Here is a 23,570-nt window from a genome sequence, read left to right on the forward strand (position 1 = left end):
AGAGAGAGAGAGAGAATCTGAATTTTCTTTAAAATTTTTCACATTTATTTGTGTTTGTGTGTAGAGGTGTGCATGTACAGGTAGAGGACAAGCTGCAGGAGTCAGCTCTCTCCTTCAACCATGTAGGTTCCAGGGACTGAACTTAGTCCATTAGATTTGGTGGCAAGTGCCTTTACCTGGTGAGCCATCCCACACACCCCAATATCTGAATTTCCCAACTATGCCTATTTATTATTTTTATTTAAGAAAATGCCCATGGCTTGGTGGCACTGTGGACTAGACTACTTTTTTTAATTTTTAAAAATCACTGTTATATTAGTAAGACTATCAATTTAAGTTCCTTGGGGGCCATGTTAATATATTATTAATGGTGCTGCTCATACATTGTCTGGCAAGGAAATTTTGTATGTTGAGATGCTCAATAAACTTTCATTACATCTAGTAAAAGATTATTTGTCAAAAATATTTTAAAATAATAATGATCTGAGTCTATTCCCTAAGGCAATTCTGAGTAGGTCCCAGGAATTTACAGCGGCTGGGAAATATGAGGATGGTTCATTGCAATTTGTGGCCAGGCTAATGCAATTTATATCTATTTCCTGAATTAAGAAATCTGCTATGCACCAAAATTATTTGTAAAAGATGCATATTTAGAAAAGATCATATCCAAGAATTTGTGTGACTCCCTATCCCTGACCTCTCTGTACCAGTTATCCATGCAGTGACTCTTATCTTCAAATCTATCTCTGTTTGTCCTGTTTTGTGACCCTGAAAATGGGCTGCATAAACAGCTCTAGAGATAGTAGCTGCTCCCTGTATTCTGCTCTTATATACTTTAGAATTCTCTTTATCTCCTAGTTTTTAATTACTAACGTTACATTAAAATTTCCCTGTCAAAATTACTGGTATAGTTTCTGGTTCCTACTGGAACCTTGACTAACTCCCTCAAACCAAAGCAAAACAAGAACAAAACTCACAAGTAAATGAATAAAACAAGACAAAAACAATCAAATTCATAGTTGCAATCCTAAAGCATACTGTTTTATTAAGTTTGACAATGTGGAGAAACAGCATTAGCTGAACTTGTTAGCTTGATGCCTCCTGAAACAGACTGTGATGGCTACACAGGAAGTCAGCGTGTTGCTGCAGGGTTGCTTCCTAGTGCACATTTTAGAAGGATGCATAAAATGTCTAGGATGTGGCAATGTGGTTCTTACAGAAAAAGAGACAATAAAAGAGAAGGTGCTAAATTTGTTTGCCATTAAGTGCTAGGCTGGCAAGATGGCTTAATGGGTAAAGATGCTTGTCGCCAAGCCTTATGCTCTGAGCTCATTCATTGGGACCCACGTGGTAGGAGAGAACTAACTCCTGCAAGTTGTCTTCTGATTACACACACACACACACACACACACACACACACACACACACACACACCCCACAGCATGTATACAACCACTCTCACCCATCCAAAATAAATAAATGTAATAAAAATAAGATCTAACAGATTTATAACATGTCATGCAGAGTAGAGCTGTACTAAATGGAATTATAAAAATCACTTTGAATAGTCTAGAAAACTGACATTAACTTCTGTTATCTGTCTCCTTGATGTCACTGATTTATTCAGTCAAATATTTACGGTGATGTAGCAAAAAAGATAATATCCTGGCCTCATGGAATTTTACTTTTTGTGGTTGGGGAAAAACCATCAATAAGTCAATTTGGAATAAAATTTCAGGTTTTATAAAGAAAGTGATGCAGGGTGGAACGGGCGAGGGTACTGTACTAGGAGGTGATGACTTACTGTTTTACATATAACATGTGATCAATGTTACAATAAATACAACAACAGTTATGTCTTCAGTACAGGAGGAGAACAGGATGCATGTAATTACATAAGAAAACAAAGTGAATACACACTGGTAAATTGTAAGTCTATGTATACACTAAAGAAACTTACCCTATAGAAAGCGCTGGTCAAAGGGAGTAAGGCTGCAGCAATATTATATTCTTCTAAACTTGAACAATCCTTAAAGGAAACAAAGGCAAATGGGCATCAATGGAGTATTTGCCAGATATCATGAATACATGACACACCAAGTCTGGGGTACACTGTTTATGGTCTTGTGAGGTTTATCATTTCATTCCAAAGTATCACTAAGGCATAGCTGGGCAAGTCTGGGGGATATTGTTCCTGAAGCACATTCTTTAAGAAACAAGGTTAAAACACATGTAGGAAAGATATACATCACTGGTGAACAGCTATTTTGTTTTTACATAGTCTGAAAGGTGTTTAATTTATAGAAAAAAAGTCTTAGAAAGGGCCTTAAGATTAAACTACTATGTTTCATTGAGTCAAAGACTGTATTCTTCTGTGGTTTACTACCTCTGATACTGTGGTGTATTTTATAATTGATTAGAAGTGGTTTTTTTTTTCATTTCTAGTGCTATATAAAAAGTGTATCTTGTTATAGATGAGGCAATAAATATCACTGTCACTGAAATCTATTGGGTAAAATGTTGAGAAACAGTAATTATAAACTCAGTGGAAGCATAAAATGGTATAGCTGCTATGGAAAATAGTATGGTGCTTCCTCAAACTCCACCCCCCCCCAAAAAAATGAAAGCAGCAAAACAGACAGACCTAGTGTATCAAATTTAAAAGTAGTGCATTTACATATGGAATTACTATATATTCAACGTATCTACTTCTGGATATAAACCTGAAGTAGTAAAGACAAAAACCAACAGCAGGCAAAAAGGTATGTATTTGTACACTTACATATGTGGTGTGTGTATGCAGCTATACACACAGTGGAATATTATTCAGTTTTAAAAAGGAAGGAGCTTCTGAAATATGGATGAACCTTGGAGATATTGCATAGGTGGATATTTGTACAGCTATACTAATCAATTCTCCTCTGCCCAGCAGGAGAGAACACAAAGACAGTCATAGGAAGGCCAGGACTTGGAGCAGTGTCCAAGATCAGCAAAATGGTATGAAAAATTTAACCTTAAATAATGAGTTTTCTCCATCAAAAGGCAAATTTGGGGGCTGGGGAGATGGCTCAACTATAAAATACTTGCTGTGCAAGCATTAATGCCCGAGTTTAATCTCTAACACTCATGTAAAAGACAGACACAGTGCATGTGCTTATAATCCCAGCACCGGGGATGTGGAGACAGGAAGATGCCTGAGGCTCACTGGTCAGCCCACTAGTCTTACTGGCAAGCCCCAGGTCCCACTGAAAAACCTTGTCTCAAAAAAAAAAAAAAAAAAAAAAAAAATCGAATAAAAAAATAAAAAGGTCGATGACTCCTGAGGAATGAAATCCAAGGTTTACTTCCTTTGGCACTCAAACATGAACATACACATATACCTGTTACACACAGACAATCTGAAACTATTTCATTTATCAGTCATTCATTTTTGTGTCCCATTCACAAAAGGGAGACCTTAGGTAGCAATTGTTATAGTGCAATTTTCTATTTTCCTGATGAGATTTTGAAAAGCAGCCCAGAGCCAGCCATAGAGCCATGTCTGGAATTTGCACTTAACTACCCATCAGTGTCTCCCTTTTGTACTTGGGTGATTTCACTCTGTTCTTGAGGTAAGGGATATGAGTGCTCTCAGCTTCCAGCAGTAATTTCAGAGTGTGAGACAGGGAAGGTGGAGAGAAGCTGAACAGGATAGTAGGAGGTTACAGCTACATAATGTAGCTGTTATAAAGGACAAGGATTCTAGAAAACAGGAGGAGGACTTGAAAGGCAGAGAGCAGATATAATCATAGATAGCCTTGACCAATTTCAAAATACTAATGGGGCTCAGCAGGGCCAGCTGTGAGGATGGGGAGAGTCTAGTACTGCCCCCTAAGAAAAAAAGAAAATGTCTTTCACAAGTCATGGCATATACTCCAGAGCCCCACAGTTTTGTATAACAAGAGTAGATCTGGTGCAATAGTTTGCTAAAAAGACAACCAAATGCATGAAGCTACTCTTTAAAAGCAATTTTAGAAGGCACTAAATATTCAACTCCAACGTGTAATGGAATAAGAAAAATCTTTGCAATAAAAAGTCATTTTCATATAGCTCCCATTCTCTGACACAACTAAAAAATAAAGCTGAAAGACAGGCTCAAAGTTGTTTTTTTTTTTAAAAAAATTATTTTTATTTTATGTATATGAGTGTACTACCTGCACGTGTGTAAGTGCAACGCATGCAGAGGTCAGAAGACGACGTTGGATCCCCTGGAACTGGAGTTACAGGCGGTTGTTAGCCATCATGTGGATGCTGGGAATTGAACCTGGGTACTATGCAAGAGCAGCCAGTGCTCTTAATTGCTGAGCCATCTCTCCAGCCCAGGCTCAAAGTTTTTATACTAAAATTTAATACTTCTAATTAATTCATTATATTGAATGTTAACTGGATTAATAAGCAAATCAGTAAAACTTGAGTGACATACATGAGAAAGGAAGGAATGAGGAAAAGGAACAAGGACAGAAGGTTCAGAGTAACATGTCGGAGATGATGGAAAGTGAAGATGAAAGTAAGGAGAGAGCAGTATCACAGATGTCAGGCAAAGCCAGAAAGACAGTTTTCAATGTTTCAGAGGAAATTCATTAAAATAGAGAAAAGTGTTAAGAAATCGATGAATACAGGGCGTTGCGACTTCTTTAAAAGTGAGTGAAAAGGTTAGGAAGGAAGGAAGATAGCCACTTAAAGAGTTGCTACATCTATATGGGTAGTTTATCCATCTCGATAGGGCAGAAGCAGATGAATACTAAGATGTAATTTAATCCTTTCATTAAGAATTGGAAGGGAGATGGAGGAATGGCTAAGTGGTTCAGAGCACCAGCTGTTTTGGCAGAGGACCCAGGTTTGGTTCCCAGCACCCACAGGGCAGCTAACAACCATTCATAACTCTAGTTCCAAAGGAATCTGACCCATCCCCCTTTCTGACCTCTGTAGGCATTGTACGACAGAGGTGCACTTACATACACATAGACAATACATGGGTCTCATACACATAAAATTAAAATAATAAAATATTTTAAAAAGTATTTCATTAAAAAAAAGATTTAGAACAGCTTTAAATACAGCAAGACGGAAAATCCAGTGGAAGAGAGAGATGAAAAGAAAGATAACTGGTAAAATAAGGCCTCAGAGCCATGCACTAACTAATCCCAGCAGGATTCATTTTTGAAAATGTATCATTTTCATAAAAAGCAAATATGCAGAATTTATAATAAATAGCAGGATCCTTGACAATATCAGCAATATAACACAAGAGAAAGAAGCTAGGTCCTGGAAGGAAGGTTTAAAGCTCAGAGGTGTTTGTTTTGCTTTTTTTTTTTTCAAGCAACAGAGTTTGAAGACGTGTAGAGCAAAGCTCCTCAAAGTGAAGTACTCGCACCACAAGGAACTGACAGCTGCTGCTTACAGGAATTGGGGAAATGCCCAGTAAATAAAATTAATCATGTTTTTTTTTTTCTTTCTTTCAAACTACAGAGTTTCTCAATGCTTTAGTCTGTGACTCTGGAAGAATTTGGTAGCTAGTCTTTCTAGATATAATTTCACTAAGAGTTTATTTCTCCTCCCTCTTCTCCCCACCCCTCCATTTCCTTGATTCAGCTAGACTGGCTGGCAGCCAAACTCCAGGGGTCCTTCTGTCTCTGTTAGGACTGCAGGCACGTACCACCATGCTCAGCTTTTACTTGGGTGCTGGAGACTGAACTTAAGTCCTGGTGCTTCCGTGTCAAGTACTTTACTAACAGAACCATTTCCTTAACCCCATAATACTTCCCATAACTGTTTATATGAATTTAAAAAAACTAACCTTATAACAGGCCATAAATTAAGTACTAGTATTTTTCAAAAGATTAATACCACATTCTGTTGTTAGACCACTATGTGATTAGGTTAAGAAATCAATAATGCAATAAAGTATTAAAACATTTAAAACTGTACCTGGTAAAAAGTAATCAATAAATGTTACTATCACTAAAGCCATGGAAGTTTAGGATACCACAGTATACTTGTCTATCTATAACACTATAAATGCTTGGGCACCATTTATGTATTGTTTATGTTTGAGAGGGGGGTCTCATGATGGTGTCAGGCTGGTTCGGAACATATGGGCTCAAGTATTTTTCTTATTTAGGCCTTCTGAGTAGCTGAGACTACACATGTGCCCCAATGTACCTGGTTTGACAGTATTTTTACTGCAGTGAATAAGAAGAACCATCAATAGTTATAGTGGACAAGGTGGCTATACTCAGAAAAGTTATATCTTAAAATGATGGAGAAATAAAAATATTTCAAGATAAGCACAAGTTAAAATAGTTCATAATAAGCCAGGTGTGGTGGCGCACACCTTTAATCCCAGCACTTGGGAGGCAGAGGCAGGCGGATCTCTGTGAGTTCAAGGCCAGCCTGGTCTACATAGTGAGTTCCAGGACAGCTGGAGCTACAGGGAGACCCTGTATCAAAAAGACCCCCCCCAAAAAAAGAAAACATTTCATAATAACCAAGACAGCATTGCAGAAAATTCCTTTCTTAAAAAATATTTTATGGGCATGGTGGTGCATGCCTGTAGTCCCAGCACTTGGGAGGCAGAGGCAGAAGCAGGTGGATCTCTGTGAGTTCAAGGCCAGCCTGGTATACACAGTGAGTTCCAGGACAGCTCAGGCTACAGGGAGATCCTGTCTCAAAAAGACCAAAAAAAAAATTTTTTTTTAATTATTTTAATTTTTATGTGTATGAGTATATTGCCTGTGGGTATATAAGTAGACCTGTGTCATGGAATACCCGTAGAGGTCAGAAGAGTGGGTCAGATCCCCTGGAATTGGAGTTATTAGACAGTTGTTAGCTGCCATGTTAGTGCTGGGAACCCAACACAGGTCTTCTGTAAGGACAGTCAGTGTTCTTATGTTCTTAACCACTGAGCAATCTCTCCAGTCCCCAGAAAAAAAATTTTTTTTTTTTTGGTCTTTTTGGGACAGGGTCTCCCTGTAGCCCCAGATGGCCTAGAACTCACTAAGAAGACTAGGCTGGCCTCAAACTCACAGAGATCTGCTTGCCTCTGCCTCTGCTGGGATTAAAGGTGTGCATCACCATGCCCAGCTCCCCAGGAAATTCTTTTTTTTTTTTACCCTTAGTAAAAAATGTTCTATTTATAAAATTGATCTAGTTATCTTCTTTTTTGTTTAAAAAAAAACAAACAATAATTTATTGAGAATTTCACACAGGCGTTTTGATTAAATCCATGCCCACTCCCTCCCCTCCAACTTCTCCCATATCTCCCCATCACTTTTCTCTGATAACTTCATGTACTCTTTCTCCTTTTTGCTACTCTAACATTCCCCCCTCTGAAGAGGTAACACTAAAATCTTTAAAGTATTAGATAAGAGCTCCCAAATGCTTTTGACATTTTTGGCCTTTGGAACGGAGTAGGTTGCTAAGAGGCCCAGGGACATTGTGACTTTTAGCCAATAAATTGGCTACTTTTCTTTTTTTTTTTTTTTTTTTTTTAACCCTAACTGCCTAGCCAATTCCTACCTCCTATTATCACACCATCCTCTGTAGAGGTTACCTAACTTGGAGATAGCAAATTGGGATGCAGACCACGCTGGCTTCTTCCATGCTGAGCAGGGATGCAGGGTGAGGCAACTGGGGTACCCCTTCAGTGGGTCTATCTAAAAGACTCCCAAATTGCAGAACTCTTATCTGTATGGGAAAAAGAAAGTCCTTGACTGGTAAACAGGAGATGTGAAAGAGAAGAAAAGGCAAGAGTAACTAGTATTACAAGTTCTAGACAGGGAACTAGAAAAAAGCCAGAATAGGGCAATTTTCAAATGTTCATATGAGAGTCCATTGGAATTTCTTGATGAGAGCTTCCAAAAGCATCCCTCTATTGGGTTCCTCCTCATTTTTCTTTTGTCTTCCAAGGCTGGACTCTAGAGTGATGGATTCAGGATCTGCTTTCAGGTATTTTGATAGCTGTTGGAGTGGTTAGAATCAGTGTCAGTTCCCTCTCCCCAGAAAATTCTTAAATATTATACAAAGAGCAGGTGAAAGACAGTTTCATCCACAAGAACACAGGAAAGAATACAAGTCACAAGAGAACAGATCAACAGAACAGAGAGAAAGAAAACAATCATGTACAACATAACAAACCAGCAAACTTCCAATACCACCAGGAAAGGAATTACTACCAATAAACCAAACAAAACAACAGTCAATAAAAATAACAAAATCATCAGTAACAGCAAACCCCTCTCAATAACAACCAGCAATGTAAATCACCTTAATTCACCAGTTAGAAGACACAGGCTAACTGGATTAAGAAACAAGATCTAGGGCCTAGGGAAATGGCTTAGTGGGTAAACTGCTTGCCCCGAAAGTATGAAGACTGGGGTTCAGACTCCAGCATTCACATAAAAGCTAAGTGGGTATGGTGACCCACCTGTAATCCCAGCACTAGAGAGGTAGAGATGGGGGCAAAAGTAAGCTAGCCAGCTACACTAGCTAAATCAGTGACCTTCAGGTTCAGAGAGAGACTCTACTGATATATGGAGAACAATCAAGGAAGACACCTATGTCAACCTCTAGCCTCCACATGTATCTCAAACTACACAACAGAGCCATATTGACAAAGAGAGCATGGTACTGGCACAAAAACAAGATATATATACCAATGGAACAGAATAGAGGATCCAGAAATAAACCCACATAGCTATGACCGCTTGATACTTGACGAAGGTGTTAAAAATATACACTGGAGCCAGGTGTGGTGGTGCACACCTTTAATCCCAGCACTCGGGAGGGAGAGGCAGGTGGATCTCGAGGCCAGCCTGGTCTCCATAGTGAGTCCAGGACAGCTGGGGCTACAGGGAGACCCTGTCTCAAAAAGACCGAAAAAACAAACAAAAAAAAACAACCATATATACATACACTGGAGAAAAGACAGTCATTTCTACAAATCGTACTGGCAAAACTGGTCTCTATCCTTAGAGAAAGGAAATTAGGTCCCTATCTCTCACAACACACAAAAATCGATTCAAAGTCGATCAAAGACCTTAATTTAAAACCTGAAACATGGGGAAGACAATTCAAGATACAGGTATAATCAAGAACTTTCTAATAGAACAACAATAGCAAAGAAAATGACCTTAAGAATTAATCAAAAGGATTACATGAAACTAAGAAGCTTCTGTACAGGAAAGGAAAATATCAGCAGTGAACAGATGGCCCGTAGAACTGCAGAAAAACTGTCAGTTATATTTCAGACAAGCAGTTATATCTATAATGTGTAAACAACTGTAAAATTTGAACATAAAAAGACTTCAAACTGCCAATCAATAAATGGGCCAATGAACAAGAAGAAACACGAATGGGCAAGAAGTATTTTAAAAAATGTTTAACATCCTTAGCCTGTTGGAACCCCAGTTTGGGGTACCCAACGTCCATAGGAGGCCGCTCCCCAATAACTCAGTCCTCAGATCAGGAGATGCAACAAGCATGAGGATTTATTACGTTTTGCAAAATGGACCCCTGCCTCACTCGGAGGGCAGAAGCCCAGAGCCCAGTTCACAGGCTTCTTTTAAAGACAAAGACCACAAACTAGAGAGAAAGTGGCAGTAACGTCACAAGCGGCAGCTATGTGCCAAGCAAAAAAGCGGCGGCTATGTGCCAAGCAGAGGTGGGGGGGATTTCTGGGATGATTTCCAGCTTTGGGCAAAGAGCATGAAAAAGGTCAGCTCAGCTTGTTCTTAGCATTCAGAATTATTTTTTTATTTTTACTTCCTTGTACAGTTCTTTGGCCTGAAGGACTTATTTCCTTGTCTTTAGCCTAGGGGGACTGAATTAGAGTCCTTCAAGCCATCAGGGAAATGCAAATTAAAATTACCTTGAGTTTCCATCTTGTCCTAGTTAGAATGGTTACCATCAAGAAAATAATGGAAAAGATGAGGGGAAAGAATACCCCTTATTCACTGTTGGTGGGAGGGTAAATTGGTGCAGACAGTATGGAAGTAAGTGTAGAGGTTTCTCAAAAAGTTAAAACAGAACTACCATATGACCTAGTTATACTACTCCTAGGCATATACAGAAAGAAGTCTCTATCCTACAACATAGACCCTTGCAAAATCCGTGTTTATGAGCACTCTATAATAGCAAGGAAATGGAATCAGCCTAAAGTGTTCATCAACAGATGAATAGATAATATGGTATATAAACAAATCGGCATTTTACTCAGCCATGAAGAAAAGCAAAATTGTGAAATTTTCAAGAAAAAGGGTAGAACTGAAAACATATTAAGTGAAGTAACAACATAGGTTCGAGGAAACAAATATCACTTGTTCTCGCTCAGCTGTGGATTCTAATTTCTAATTTTTTTTATATGTGCAGTTATGTGGGACCAAGTATGGGTACAGATCATGGATTAAAAGGGAGCACATGAGATGGGTCAGTCATGATCTTTCATGCTTCTCTCTGAAAACCTGTGTTGGAATCCACAGCAATATTAAATTGGAACAGATAGGGGCTGGAGAGATGGCTCAGTGGCTAACAGCATGAACTACTCTTGCAGAGGACCTGACTTCAGATCCAACATACATAGGGTGGCAAACAACCATCCATAACTCTAGTTCTGGAGAATCTGATGCTCTCTAAAGGCCTCCATGGGAACTGCACAACATGGGTGCACTTACACAATGCAGGCAAACCACTCATACACATTAAAAAACAAAATTAAATTGGAACGAATGATTTGGGGCCTTCAATGAAAAAGCCCATGTTTTAGCTATAAAAGATGTGACTATTAAAACTGAGTAATGTCTCTCCCTCAGGTACATGTATATAAGGAGAAAAATCAGTAACTTCTGTTGGAGAGAATAAAACTAACAGGAGGATGACATCAGTGCTTGCTTTGCATACCTGAGGCCCTGGGTTCAAACTCTGGCACCAGGAACCACCTCCGTAAAACAGGAAGATGACTTTGAAGGTAGTCACTATCTTGGAGTCATGCTTAGGTTTTTACTTTAAAATACAGTTAGGCCATTTAGAAGGAAATCCTACACCTTTTCCCTATATTCTATCACTTATCTCCATAGATCTTGTAAAACAGTCTGGGCCCACAGCAAAAAGTGTTAATCTACCCCCTTTACTCTTCACCCCCTTAGGACACTGCTTATGTGCAAAGAATGCCGTCTATGTCCCAGCACATCTGAACTTCTTTAACAGAAATGCCTTGCATGTTTTTGAAGAATGTCATGAGGCCCAAGGCAATAAAGTTCAACAGACTTGAGCTGTAATCTTCTCCTAAGGAAATGGTTGGGATGCCAAGATGCCTTTTGACTTTGATTTCACAGCAGGGCTTCATTTGTAATGATGCTGTCCAAGCTTTAAGTGACAACAGCTGTGATATGAAGCTCTACATACTCATTTATAAAGATTATCACAAATTAAAAAAATTAAAGAATGGGGGATTTTGATCCATGATCAATTAGCAGAGACTCAGAAATCTTAAAACATTTAGACTACAAAGTGTTATTATTTTACAAAATGTTTACACATTGTAGTGAATGTCTAAAACCTGTGTACCATTCAAAGGCAGATTGCAAAATATAAATATGAAATTCTTTGCAAACCACGTTAGAGACATTCTAAATTAATAAGGCTGAGAGATGGAAAAATTCTCAAACAGTAAGACTACAGCTGGTGACAAAGCAATCGCATTCCAGAATGGTGCAGTTATCTACTGGGGAATCACTCCATAAACACACATCCTGGAGTTCCCTGAGCTTTGGCTACATAACAGCACTGTAGTTACAAACCAGGCAATTTATAAATTTGCAAGAACTAGAATACTTATACATGTTTTTTATTCTGAACTTTGCTATGTAATTTATCTTTAATTTTCCTGCTGCAATTGACGAGTGAGTCCTTCAATCTTAATTTCCAGTTATCCTTAATTACTTCATAATTTTAGCCCATCTACCTTCAAACTGTTATGACCAACATTCCTATTTCATAAAACTTTGGAATCTCTCAAAACTGTTATACATTTAAGACAAATGAGACTGAAAGGAAGTGTGTGCTACAGAACTAACTTTCCTCTAGAGCTGAGATTGGATAGCTTTAAAAAAAAAGAAAAGAAAACACCTCCGAATTATCCAAAATATTGAAAATATTTACACCTTCAACAGAGGGGCAGAAATTAAAAACAAAAATACCTCTTTATATGATAATATTCTCCTGTTCAAAAATCTTAGCTATGTTCTGACTATTACAGAATGAGCAAACTCTCCTGCCAGGCTTGTAAATTTTCACGGTGGAATCATGAGGCAATGTGGACCCATCGCAACAACAGTGGTCACACTCGGGCTCTCCTGCTATGAACTGCAGCTTTAGTTAGTCATCATTATTCACATCTACTGCACACTGTATCCATCCTTACCACACAAATAACATCCCTAAAGAAATTTTTGTTGACATGTTTATCCCCTTGGTGCATGTATGTATGTGTATAGCTATTTCTTCAAGGTTTGAGATTTATATTTATTGAATGGCTAAAAATATTATATATTTTTATATAATTTATATATATCCCACATCTTTCCAAGTACAAGAAAAAAAGAAAAAAGTTGGCAAAATATCTTTCACTATAATTTCAGCTTCATTATATATATTTATTTTCAAAAATTATTATTACTACGATTGTAAAAGTGTGTTGCAATATGCATGTAGAGGTCAGAAGACAACTTCATGGAATTCGTTTCTTTCTTTTGCCTTTATGAGTGTTCTGGAGACAGCACATGGGTCATCAAGCTTGAATGGCAATCACCTATACCTGCTGAGCCATCTGACCACTCCTTTGTTAGATTTTACTGCTAAATAAGCTTGCAAAACCATAGAGGGTGCATCACAATTTTAAACACTATAGTTAATGATAAGTATTGTCACACTCATTTGAGACAGAAAATGCTAGGCTTGATAAATAATATCAAGCTTTGTTTTTAAGTTCTTTGAGAGAATAGACCAAATCTGTTTTGACTTTATTTCCTTGGAAACTTAAACACTATACCCGGCACAAGGGGAAATAAGAGCTAACATTTATTGAGTGCTACTAGGCATCAGACATACTATAATTCTAAATTTAAATTATTCCATAACATTTCTAAGATAGAGGCTATAATTATGTTCATTTGTTGATAAAGGAATAGAACCTCTAGAGATTGAATGATTTGCTGAGGTTACACAGCCACAAATGGCAAAGTATTATAGGCGAGGCAGTCTTGCTCTAGTAATTAAAAAAAAAAAACAAAAAAACCCCGCAACTCTTTTTTTTCCCCGCCCTTTTAATAGTTCATTTTTTTACTGAGATGTTGCAACTTCATAGCAGTTCTTAATCAAATTCAGAGCCCCCCCTCCCCGACAGCCATGCCTCCCCTACCCTCCCACTGAACCTCATGTATTTGGCTATACATGCCAAGTCCTATTCATTCAGGCATTTTACGTAAGTGTCCTTCAGCGCAAGCGCATCCACTGGAGTTCAGGCAGCCCATCTCCAGGGTAAATAGGCCTGGAATTGCTGAGTCATATGGTAAACGTATGGCTGACTCCATAAGAAACTGCCAAATATGGGGGCTGGAGAGATGGCTCAGTGGTTAAGAACACTGGCTGTTCTTGCAGAAGACCCAGGTTCCAATCCCAGAACCCACATGGCAGCTAACATCTGTCCATAACTCCAGTCCCAGGGGATCCAGCAGCCTCTTCTGACCTCCACAGGCATTGCACGACATGGGCGCACTTACCTATATGCAGGCAATACATGCATACATATTAAATAAAAACAAAAATCTGCCAAACAGTTTGTAAAACTGCCTGTACCATTGTAATTGAGAGTTGTATCTTTATATTCCTGCCAGAACCTTGTATTTTCAGTGCTTTTAATAGGTGTACAGAAGTTTCTCTTCAAGGTTTGAGATTTATATTTATTGAATGGCTAAAAATACTGAAAATCTAATGGACTTATTTACTTTCTCTTCAGTACCTGTCTATTAAAAAAAAAAATCAAGTGACCGGTTTTATTATTAAGTTGCAAGAGTTCTTTATTTTTGGATAAAGCCTTTATTAGATATATTTGGTCAATATTTTTCCTAATGGGGCTGGAGAGATGGCTTAGTGGTTAAGAGCACTGGCTGCTCTTGCAGAGGACCCAGGTTCTATTCCCAGAACTCACATGGTGACTAACAACTGTCCACAACTCCGGTTCCAGGGGAATCTGACTCCCTCTTCTGACCTCCACGGGCACTGCATGACACAGGAGCATTTATACTACATGCAGGGAATACATTCATACACATAAAATAAAAAAACCCCAATACTTTCATATTTTTCCTACCAAGTAGCTTTTACTTTAATTAAAAAAGTTGAAATAACTCTTAATTTCATTTTTCAAAATTATTAATTTTAAACACTTATTTTATGTGTATGAATGTTTTGCACCTGTGCATGTAGTGCCCTCAGAGGCCAGAAGGGGGCATTAGATCCCCTGGAACTGGAGTTTCAGATGGTTTTTAGTTATCATGTGGGTATTGAGAACCAAACTGAGGTCCTCTGCAAGAGTAACCAGTGCTCTTAACCACTGAGCCATCTCTCTAGCCACTCAAAATTATTTTGGCTAGTCTATATTCTCTGCATTTCCATATGGATTCTGGAATCAGTTTATAAATTTCTACAAAAAAAGCCAGCTGGGATTTTTATTGGAATTACATGGTGGGCAACACCATTCCCAACAAAAAAGAAACTGAGATACTGAGTATGTCACTTAGCTGTGAACTATTAGGTGATGAACAAATCCCAGTTGCTGTTATCAGATTGAAGACTGGAGAGATACTGGTCAAAAGCATACTTTGCTAAGCATGTCTTTCCTCTGACTTTCCTCTTTATTTGATAGGCCTTCCTTCATCTCCAGTATCCAAATTTTCCTTTGATTTCAGTTTTTAGTCTAAATACCATTTCTTCATGATCTCCCATTTCTTATGGCTCTTTAATTTGTGGAAAAACTATTATTTCATATTTTCCAATAAACCACATGCCTTCTTGAGATCAATGATTGGTTCAAATATGACAGATGGCCAACAAATACTATTATGCAGAAGATTATTCAAAAATGGGAAAAGTTAGGGCTGGAGAGATGGACTCAGCGGTTAAGAGCACTGACTGTTCTTGCAGAAGACCTGGGTTTGAATCCCAGCACCCACATGGCAGCTAATAACCTCCTTAACTCCAGTTCCAGGGGCTCCAACACCCTCTTCTGACCTCTGCAGGAACTGCATGACACAGCTGCACTTACAATCATGCAGGCAATACACTCATACACATAAAATAAAAATAATAAATATTTTAAAAAGGGGGAAAGTAAAGCTGTTTCACAAAATACAGTTACATCAGAAAGGAAACTATTTGTGATAATTTTCTTATGATTTAATAAAAAAACAACAATAACAACAACAACAAGAAACAGGCTGGCCTAGAACTATGTAGACCCAAGATGGCCTTGAACTCATGGTGATCCTCCTGCCTTAGCCTGCTTAGTGTTGGAATTATATATATGAGCCACTATGCCCAGCATGAAATGGTTTCTCCCCCGACACCCCCAAAATAATTTAATTGTACAATATTCTTGTGTTAAACTCATTGAGCCGACCATTTATTTTGCAGTGTTCCTGTTTTTCTGTTGGTTTTATTATTTTTCCTAGTCTCTCTCTCTCCTCTCTCTCTCTCTCTCTCTCTCTCTCTCTCTCTCTCGCCTCTCTCTCTTCTCTTTTCCTTTTGACCTGTGAAGTAAAGCAGTAAGACCTGACTTACAAAATAAGATATCCTGGGGCTTGGAGGCTAAAAATCCACACAAATTTTACTATGGAGTGTTACCACCTGTACACTGTGCATCCTATTTCAAAAGTTATCTGATTAGCAGCTGTGGCAAATTCTGGTATAATGTTTATGACCTATTACTTTCCAGTAAAAATTATGATATTCACTAAGAGAGGCAGTATGGAGATTACAGAAAAGATGACAGCTTTAATAAATGGCATGGAGACCACTAGATATACATATGGTAAAAAAAAAAATTGGATCATTACCCCAAAATACATACAAAAACTAGTTCCAGGTGACTTAAAGAAAAATGACAATGTGGTGGTGCACGCCTTTAATCCCAGCACTTGGGAGGCAGAGGCAGGTGGATCTTTGTGAGTTTGGGGCCAGCCTGGTCTACATAGTGAGTTCCAGGACAGCTGGGGGTACAGGGGGGCTGTGTGCAAAAAAAAAAAAAAAAAAAAAAAAAAAAAAAAAAAAAGAATATACTCACAACTTTGCGTTAGGGGAGGGGTATTGTTTATATTTTATTAAAAAAATACTCCACAATGTTAAAATTGGTAAATTTCCTTTTGAAAAAGAAATTATAAAGAATAGAGATATGTTATAGCATAGGAGTACATATCTGGGTTCTTTTGTTGTTGTATTTTTTTTGGTCTTTTTGAGACAAGGTCTCCCTGTAGCCACAGCTGGTCTGGATTTCTATGTAGACCAGGCTGGCCTTGAACTCAAGAGATTCCCCTGCCTCTGCCTCCCAAGTGCTGGGATTAAATGCATGTACCATCATGCTCAGCTAGAAGAACACATTTGTTAAAACATATACTCATAAAGACAAATATCCAGAATAAATACAACTGCTATACAACATTGAGAATGAAAGAAATCAGAAAAAGTTGGATAACAAAGATTTCAATATAAAGTAAACCAGAATGGCCAATATAAAAGAAAATTATAATCACAAAGAGATAATACTACAGTCATGGGCCCTAAGGGAGAACCTGCTACTAATATTTTACTAAATGGACACAGTATTAAAATGACTCCTAATGACATTGCCATATCCAAGGATTAGTGCATCTCTCAACTCTCATCAGAAAAGCTTCTGCTTGTAGTAGAAGGCAGTTTTCACAGAGACCCCACAACTGGTCAACATTCAGAGAATAAGATGCTTGTGGTGGTTTGAATAAGAATGTCTCCAACAGGCTCAAAATATTTGGACATTGTGTCCCCAGTTGATGGTGCTGTTTTGGGAGGTTTTAATAGGTACAGCTTTGCTGGAGCTGGAGGAAGCACATTATGGAAACGGTCTTTGAGAGTTCTTAAATCTTGCCAGAATTCTAGTCTGTCTCTGATTCCTGTGCCTGCCTGAAGATGTGCTCACAAGGCTTTCTGCTCCAGCTACCTTCTGCTGCCATGCCTCCCCTGCCATGAGGGACTCTTATCCCTTTGGAACTGTAAGCCAAATAAACTCTTCCTCTTATAAGTTTCCTTGGTCATGGTGTCTTACAACAGTAACAGAAAAGTAACTAATACAATATTGTTGTGTGTTCAGCCTTAAATGGGACATCACACCCCTTCCCACAAAGCTCAGGGATCTCTTGGAAGAGGGGGTGGAAAGATTCAAAGAGCCAGAGATGCTGCACACCTACAAGGAAACAATGTTTTCCAGATACATGGGCAGCTACACATTTGAACTTACAGCAATTTTGACAGCATGAACAAGATCTGCTCAAGCTCATGCCAGACAAAATTCCATCATAAAGGGTTGCAGGGGGAGGTGGGCACGAACTCGAGCTCTCCCACCCATAGCTGAGGAGCTACTGGCATTTGATAACTGCTGGAAGAGGAAGAGTCAGTTTTCTTTAAGGGTATGACACCTGATAGGGCAACCACAATCCAGGACAGGTTCCACATCAAAGAGTGTTTGGTAAACACATATTAGACTGGATGGGGAAAAAGGATGGTACCCATTTACATGGATTCACTGGTAGCGACAGTGAAAATTAGCATCACTCTTAAGGTTCTAATATATGCAGAAGTTATGGTCCTTGTCATAACTCTAATTCTTCATCTGATATCTACAGAAACTAAGGAGAGCCTGGAAAAGTGTAAACAACAGCTCAACCGTAGTAGCTCTGACTGTAATAATAAAACAAAGACATGCTCACTATCAAACCCCAGTTACCGAGTTGGAGGGGGGATGCTCTAATTCTAAGCTCTGTGTGCTTACAGGTTCTAGTTTCCAACAGAGGAACATTTCTAGTAGGGCAGAATAAGAAATGCCATTAGTCTATAAACTAGAGTTGCCACAGACACTTGAAACTTCTGATATTCAGAGACTAGAAAACAAGATGAGTCATGATCATGACAACTGAACCTGCATGACAGGTGAGGTAGGGCGACTGCCATACGATGGGAACAAGGAGGGATGTATCGGGCACCCTGGAAGTCCTTGGACACTTTTTTTCCTCCGAACTATGATGGAAAAATGAGGTACAGCAAAATTCCACGCCTAAGAAAGACATGCAGTCCTCTCTAGGATGAGGGTCTATGCCACCAGCAATCACTGGGAAGAACAGAGATGCAGCTAGGATATAGGGCATCTGAAATGGGTGACTGAGAATGTCAGTGATAAACATCATTTACTGAGACCAGCTGCAGCAGGAGGGGCTAAATTTTTTTCACACTTAGCTCCTTTTAAATTTACTCGAACAAGAGAATCACACTGGATCTAAAGGAATGTATATGAAGTGGATCTAAGGAGCACAAGGGCTGAACACAGCAATGCCCTACTAACATTGACCTTCAAGATCTGTTCCCATGATGGAGTGTTATGAATTCTCCCTTGTGGGGCTAGAGAGATTGCTCAGTGGTTAAAAGCATGTATTGCTTTTGCAGTGGACCCAAGTTTGATTCCTAGCACCCATGTGGGGCAGCTCACAACCACCACCTGTAATTCCAGCTCTAGGAGGTAGCAGGATACATCGTCACCTGCACACACCCACACACATATAATTAAAAATAATAAACATCTCTTTTCTTTTTTTGAGACAAGAGCCTTCCTGTAGCCCCAGCTGGCCTGGAACTCACTATGTAGACCAGGCTGGCCTTGAACTCACAGAAATCCGCCTGCCTCTGCCTCCTGAGTGCTGGGACTAACGGTGTGCTCCATGATGCTCAAAAATAATAAACATCTGGGGCTGGAGAGATGGCTCAGTGGTTAAGAAGACTGTTCTTGTAGAAGACCCGGGTTCGAATCCCAGCACCCACATGGCAGCTAACAAGTAAGTGTCTGTAACTCCAGTTCCAGGGGATCTGACAGCCTCTTCTGTCCTCTGCAGCACTGCATGACACAGGTGCACTTACTTACATGCAGGCATAATGCTCATACACATAAAGTAAAAATAATAAAATATTAAAAAAAAATAAACATCTCTTAAAAAAAAAAAAGAATTCTTCCTGGGATAGACAACCTTCAATGCCTGATTCATGTGTGAGTAAATACCTAGTCATTTTGCATTACCATCTCTGGAACTCAGTGCTGATTTGGCCCAAAGCTATCAAACAAGTCCTTAATCCTGTTAGCCATGGCCACATCATTTTGCAAATGGGCTCCGCCGTTTTGGTTAAACACTGGTATCTCCTGAAACTAAAGTAATTTGGCTCTCAGAATTATTCTTATTTTTTAATCCTTTTGAGGCAGGGTCTCACCTATGTAGCCCCAGCTATCCTGGAATTCACTATGTAGACCAAGCTGGCCTGGAACTCACAGAGATCTGCCTACCTCAGCCTCTTGAGTGCCAGGATCAAAGGCAAAAGGAGTGTGCCACCATGCCCAGCAGCACCCAGAACTAAAGAAACTTGTTTTTCTAGCTTCATGTCCTCATCGCCCTGTCAACCTCCAAGTAATGGCTGGTTTGGAGAGAAGGTTATTGATCATTTGACATTCTTTAATTCACCACTCACCTTATTTTCCCAGCTCCTTCTAGCAACGGCCAATTGTGAGCCAAAAAAAGAAAAAAAGGAAAATGTTCAGTAACCTTCCCCCCAATAAAGCCCGAGCTGTCACTGACCCCTTCTGCTCCTTGCTCCTTTTACCTTCCCCTCCCCAAGTCCTCTTACCATTTTCCCCTTGAGCAACTATTGACAGGACTATTGTCTTTGCTCTTACCAAACCCACAACCGGTTGATTTGACATTGGGTAAGTTCTGACATTTTCTCCCTCTTCTGGGAACTCTTCATTTCTGGTCACACATGAAGTGGATTTCTCAGAAACTCCAATGCTGGGTGAAGAGTTTTCCCTGGTCCTTGTCAGTTCTCCCTGTGCAAGGAACAGGCATTCCTCTTCTCAATGGGTCCCCTCACTAAGCAAAGCCACCGGGAAACAGGGACAACCCTTCTCTTTGGCCTGCTTTCTGTCAAGAAAAATCACCTTTCTCACTCTACTGAGTGGCCATGGGTCAGCAATACTCTCAGATGCCAAGAGACTCTCTTTTGGCTTGGCTTGTCATAAACTTACTGGCCATGGGAAAAAAAAAACAAAACAAAAACTATAAAGCCAAAACATGTTTTACTGTAATATGGCCTGGCCGTAGTACGCCCTCAACAATGGCCACCATTGGCCAGAGGGTGCTATGTCTAACTTCCAATTCAGAGGAACTTGAAAAAAATTTCCCCACTGCAATGGAAAATGAGCTGAAGAGTTCCACTTTCAAGCCTTTGTCTATTTTTGTTCCTTTTCACCATGCTCCACTTTTCAGGGTCTCCTTCTCCATGAAAATACTCTTGCCAGTCTCCTAGTCTGATCCCTCTATTGTCAATTTTGAACTGCATTTTTGCATTCTTCCTTAGACCATGATCCCATGAAGGAAACCCCACTCCTGCTGCTGCCTCTCCAAAACCACAACCCTGTCTCCCTGCCGACTCTCCACGATCCCCTTCCCTTGCTGCCCTCCTCCCTATCCACCCAGACTTAATCTGAGGATACCATCCTCCTCAGCTAAGGCCTGGTCTCAACATTTAACTCACCTTCAGGCTCCTTATCAAACCTTTACCTGGCTCTCCCTTCACTGCCTTATACCCATATGGCTTAGCTACTTGTACACTTTTCTAGCCCCATTCCATTCTTCTGCTCCTTGAGGTTGCCATGCCTAACAGCCCCATGTATGTTCATGCTCCATTCTCACTGAAACAGAAAACTGTGTAAGTTCCTTTGTCTCTGATCCCAATACCTGTGTGAATGAATTTCAGTATCTTACCCTGTCCTTTTACCTAACCTTGCATGACATTTATGCCTCTTTGTTCTCTACTCTTTCCACAAAAGAAGGAGTGCATTAGGATGGTCATTCAGGGACATACCAATGAACTTCATACTTATGACAGGGATCATCACCCAATTGGTGCCATGGCAGTCTCATACACTGATCCTCATTGGAATTACCAACCCAATTAATATGATTTCCCCAAATGAGGTTTTATGATTACTTTTCTCCTGGCAGGCATAAAAAAAGCTGCCCTTAAAGTGGTCAATTATGACAAATCAAAGAGATTAGTCAGGGAGCTGATTAAAATCTGCCTATTTTTCTTCTGCTTATCCAAAACCATGACTAAATATGCCAAGATGACCCCTGAGAGTGAAAAGGGAGATTATATCTCTACCTTGATTTTATCTTTTAGTTACCACCCAATATTTTTGTTTTTATTAAATTTTGTTGTATTTCATATAGAATATCTCAAACAATTTGAGTCATCTTTATAGCTCCGTCCCCACCAGCATCCTCCCATACCCCGCCCCCCAATGGAACCATATTCTCTGTCCTGGGTATTAAGGCCCACTGTGTCAAGCCAGTGTCCCTAGACATTCCCCAATGCAAGTCCATCCACTTGCGGTTTAGTCAGATCCCTCTCATCCATTTATCCAAACACCTATCATTTTCTTTCTTTCTTTTTTTAATAGGACCACCGAATATTTTTTAAAAGTTCCAAATATTAGACACGAGACCTTATACCCTTTAAAGAGACCTTATAAAATTAGCCTTTTGAGGTCTTTAATAAAGGAAAGGAGGATCTTACGACTCAAAAATCTAAATGATACCAGGCTAAATTTTATCAACTGCAGGCAGCAGTCTTATGCCAGGGTTCATCACAGGCTAATTCAACAAGGTGGCAATACTCTTCCTACATAGGTCTGACACATCCAGGGCCTGCATTAAAATGTGGCCAAATGAGCCACCCCGCAAGGACCCCGACCCTATCCCACAGGTGCTGCCTCTCCCTGCCCTATATATGAGGAAAAAAGACACTGGAAATTGGATTGTGCTCAACATGATGCTAGTTCCCTGGCAATCACTCAACTGAGGATTGGTAAGCTTGCTGGGGCTGTCAATTATCAACATTTCAGGGAGTCCAGGGGTTGCTGCTCCACTGCAATCACTCTCATCAAACCCAGGGTAACACTGGTAGCCTGTTTGTTGGACCCCCTAAAAGAATCTCCTCCCTCCATTATGAGGGTGGAAGGTATTCCCACCAAACCTAAACAAACAACCAAACCTAAACTGAACAACCTTTTAGGGCATCTACTTTTCCATTCCTTCCTGATTATTCTCCAATGTTCAACCCTTCTCCTGAGACATGAGATTTTCAAAAGTTTCATGTCTCCATTATCTTTCCATCACAAGGCTTCCACAAAGCAATTTCCCACTGCTTTGCCTTTCAGACTAACTCCCTTCTCAAGACTCCCTTACCATTTTCTTACCCTCAGTTCATTTAAGATTAGGAATTGCTTAATGCTATATATTAAAAAAAAAAAATCCAAGTCTAAAACCGACAAATTAAAAAAAAAAAGCTGAAAAATCATTCCTTAAAAAAAAATCTACCTTCTTATGCATGATTATGTGCATCTATGTATTATCTACATGTACTTAAGCTTACACTACGCTACGTGGTACAAAATTAGTTCATAAGTACTCATGTAAATTAAAATTACTAAATTAAGTCCAAATTCTTTTTGGTTTATAGTATAACTGAAGATTTAAGGAAAAAAGCCCCAACTCCAAGTCTGAATAAACTTGTCCACCTATCTTGCTTACTAAAAGAGAAAGAGAATGGAAAAAGGCAAAACAGGATATTTGATCAATATGACCATGTTAGGCAAACAAATAGCGGTATCTTAATGGTCTCAAATCTTTCTTTTAAGGTATTAAAATAAGCTTTTACATTATAACAATAAAAACAAACCTTTAGAAGATAAGAGGTATTTATAATTGGACAGGTCTAGTGAAGATGTTGATATGGATCCTTGTCTCAAATCTAGCTCTACAGGATTGTCTGAAAAGTTCCTATTGCTTGACAGATGAACTGGTTTTGAGGAGATATTGCTCCTGATCCAGGATGCAGCCTTTCCCCCTAATAGATCAGTCACCATCTAGACTCTACTGTTCCAAAGAATAAATCCAAAGATAGAAATGCCAGAACTTTTGATGCTTTGGATACTTCATAAGCCCAAATGAGAAGTAAATGTTTTCTAACAAATGCAATTCAAAGTGTCAGTACTAATGACTTAAATCTTTAACGAATAATTAAATTTGTTAAAAAACACAAACTATACATATGTTTAATCTGTATTTATAACTGTTAGATACGTAAGATACCATATATAGTATGCGTGTTTTCAGTGTTTTACATACAGC

General features: G+C 39.2%; 1 protein-coding gene across 4 annotated transcripts in view; it reads right to left on the reverse strand.

Moving 5' to 3' along the window:
* Nucleotides 1-23,570, reverse strand: part of Sbf2 (SET binding factor 2) — a 412,775-nt gene that overhangs the window by 141,268 nt on the left and 247,937 nt on the right. For 3 of the 4 annotated variants that reach the window (XM_029556331.1, XM_008853457.2, XM_017803274.2), the window contains one exon: nt 1,961-2,029. The exons of the other annotated variant lie outside the window; for it this stretch is intronic. In XM_029556331.1, coding sequence (XP_029412191.1) covers nt 1,961-2,029 — 69 coding nt within the window. The remainder of the gene's footprint in view (nt 1-1,960; nt 2,030-23,570) is intronic. 4 annotated transcript variants of the gene reach the window in all.

This window comes from Nannospalax galili, unplaced genomic scaffold (assembly GCF_000622305.1).
Source record: "Nannospalax galili isolate Female #2095 unplaced genomic scaffold, S.galili_v1.0 scaffold44, whole genome shotgun sequence".
Classification (NCBI taxonomy): Eukaryota; Metazoa; Chordata; class Mammalia; order Rodentia; family Spalacidae; genus Nannospalax; species Nannospalax galili.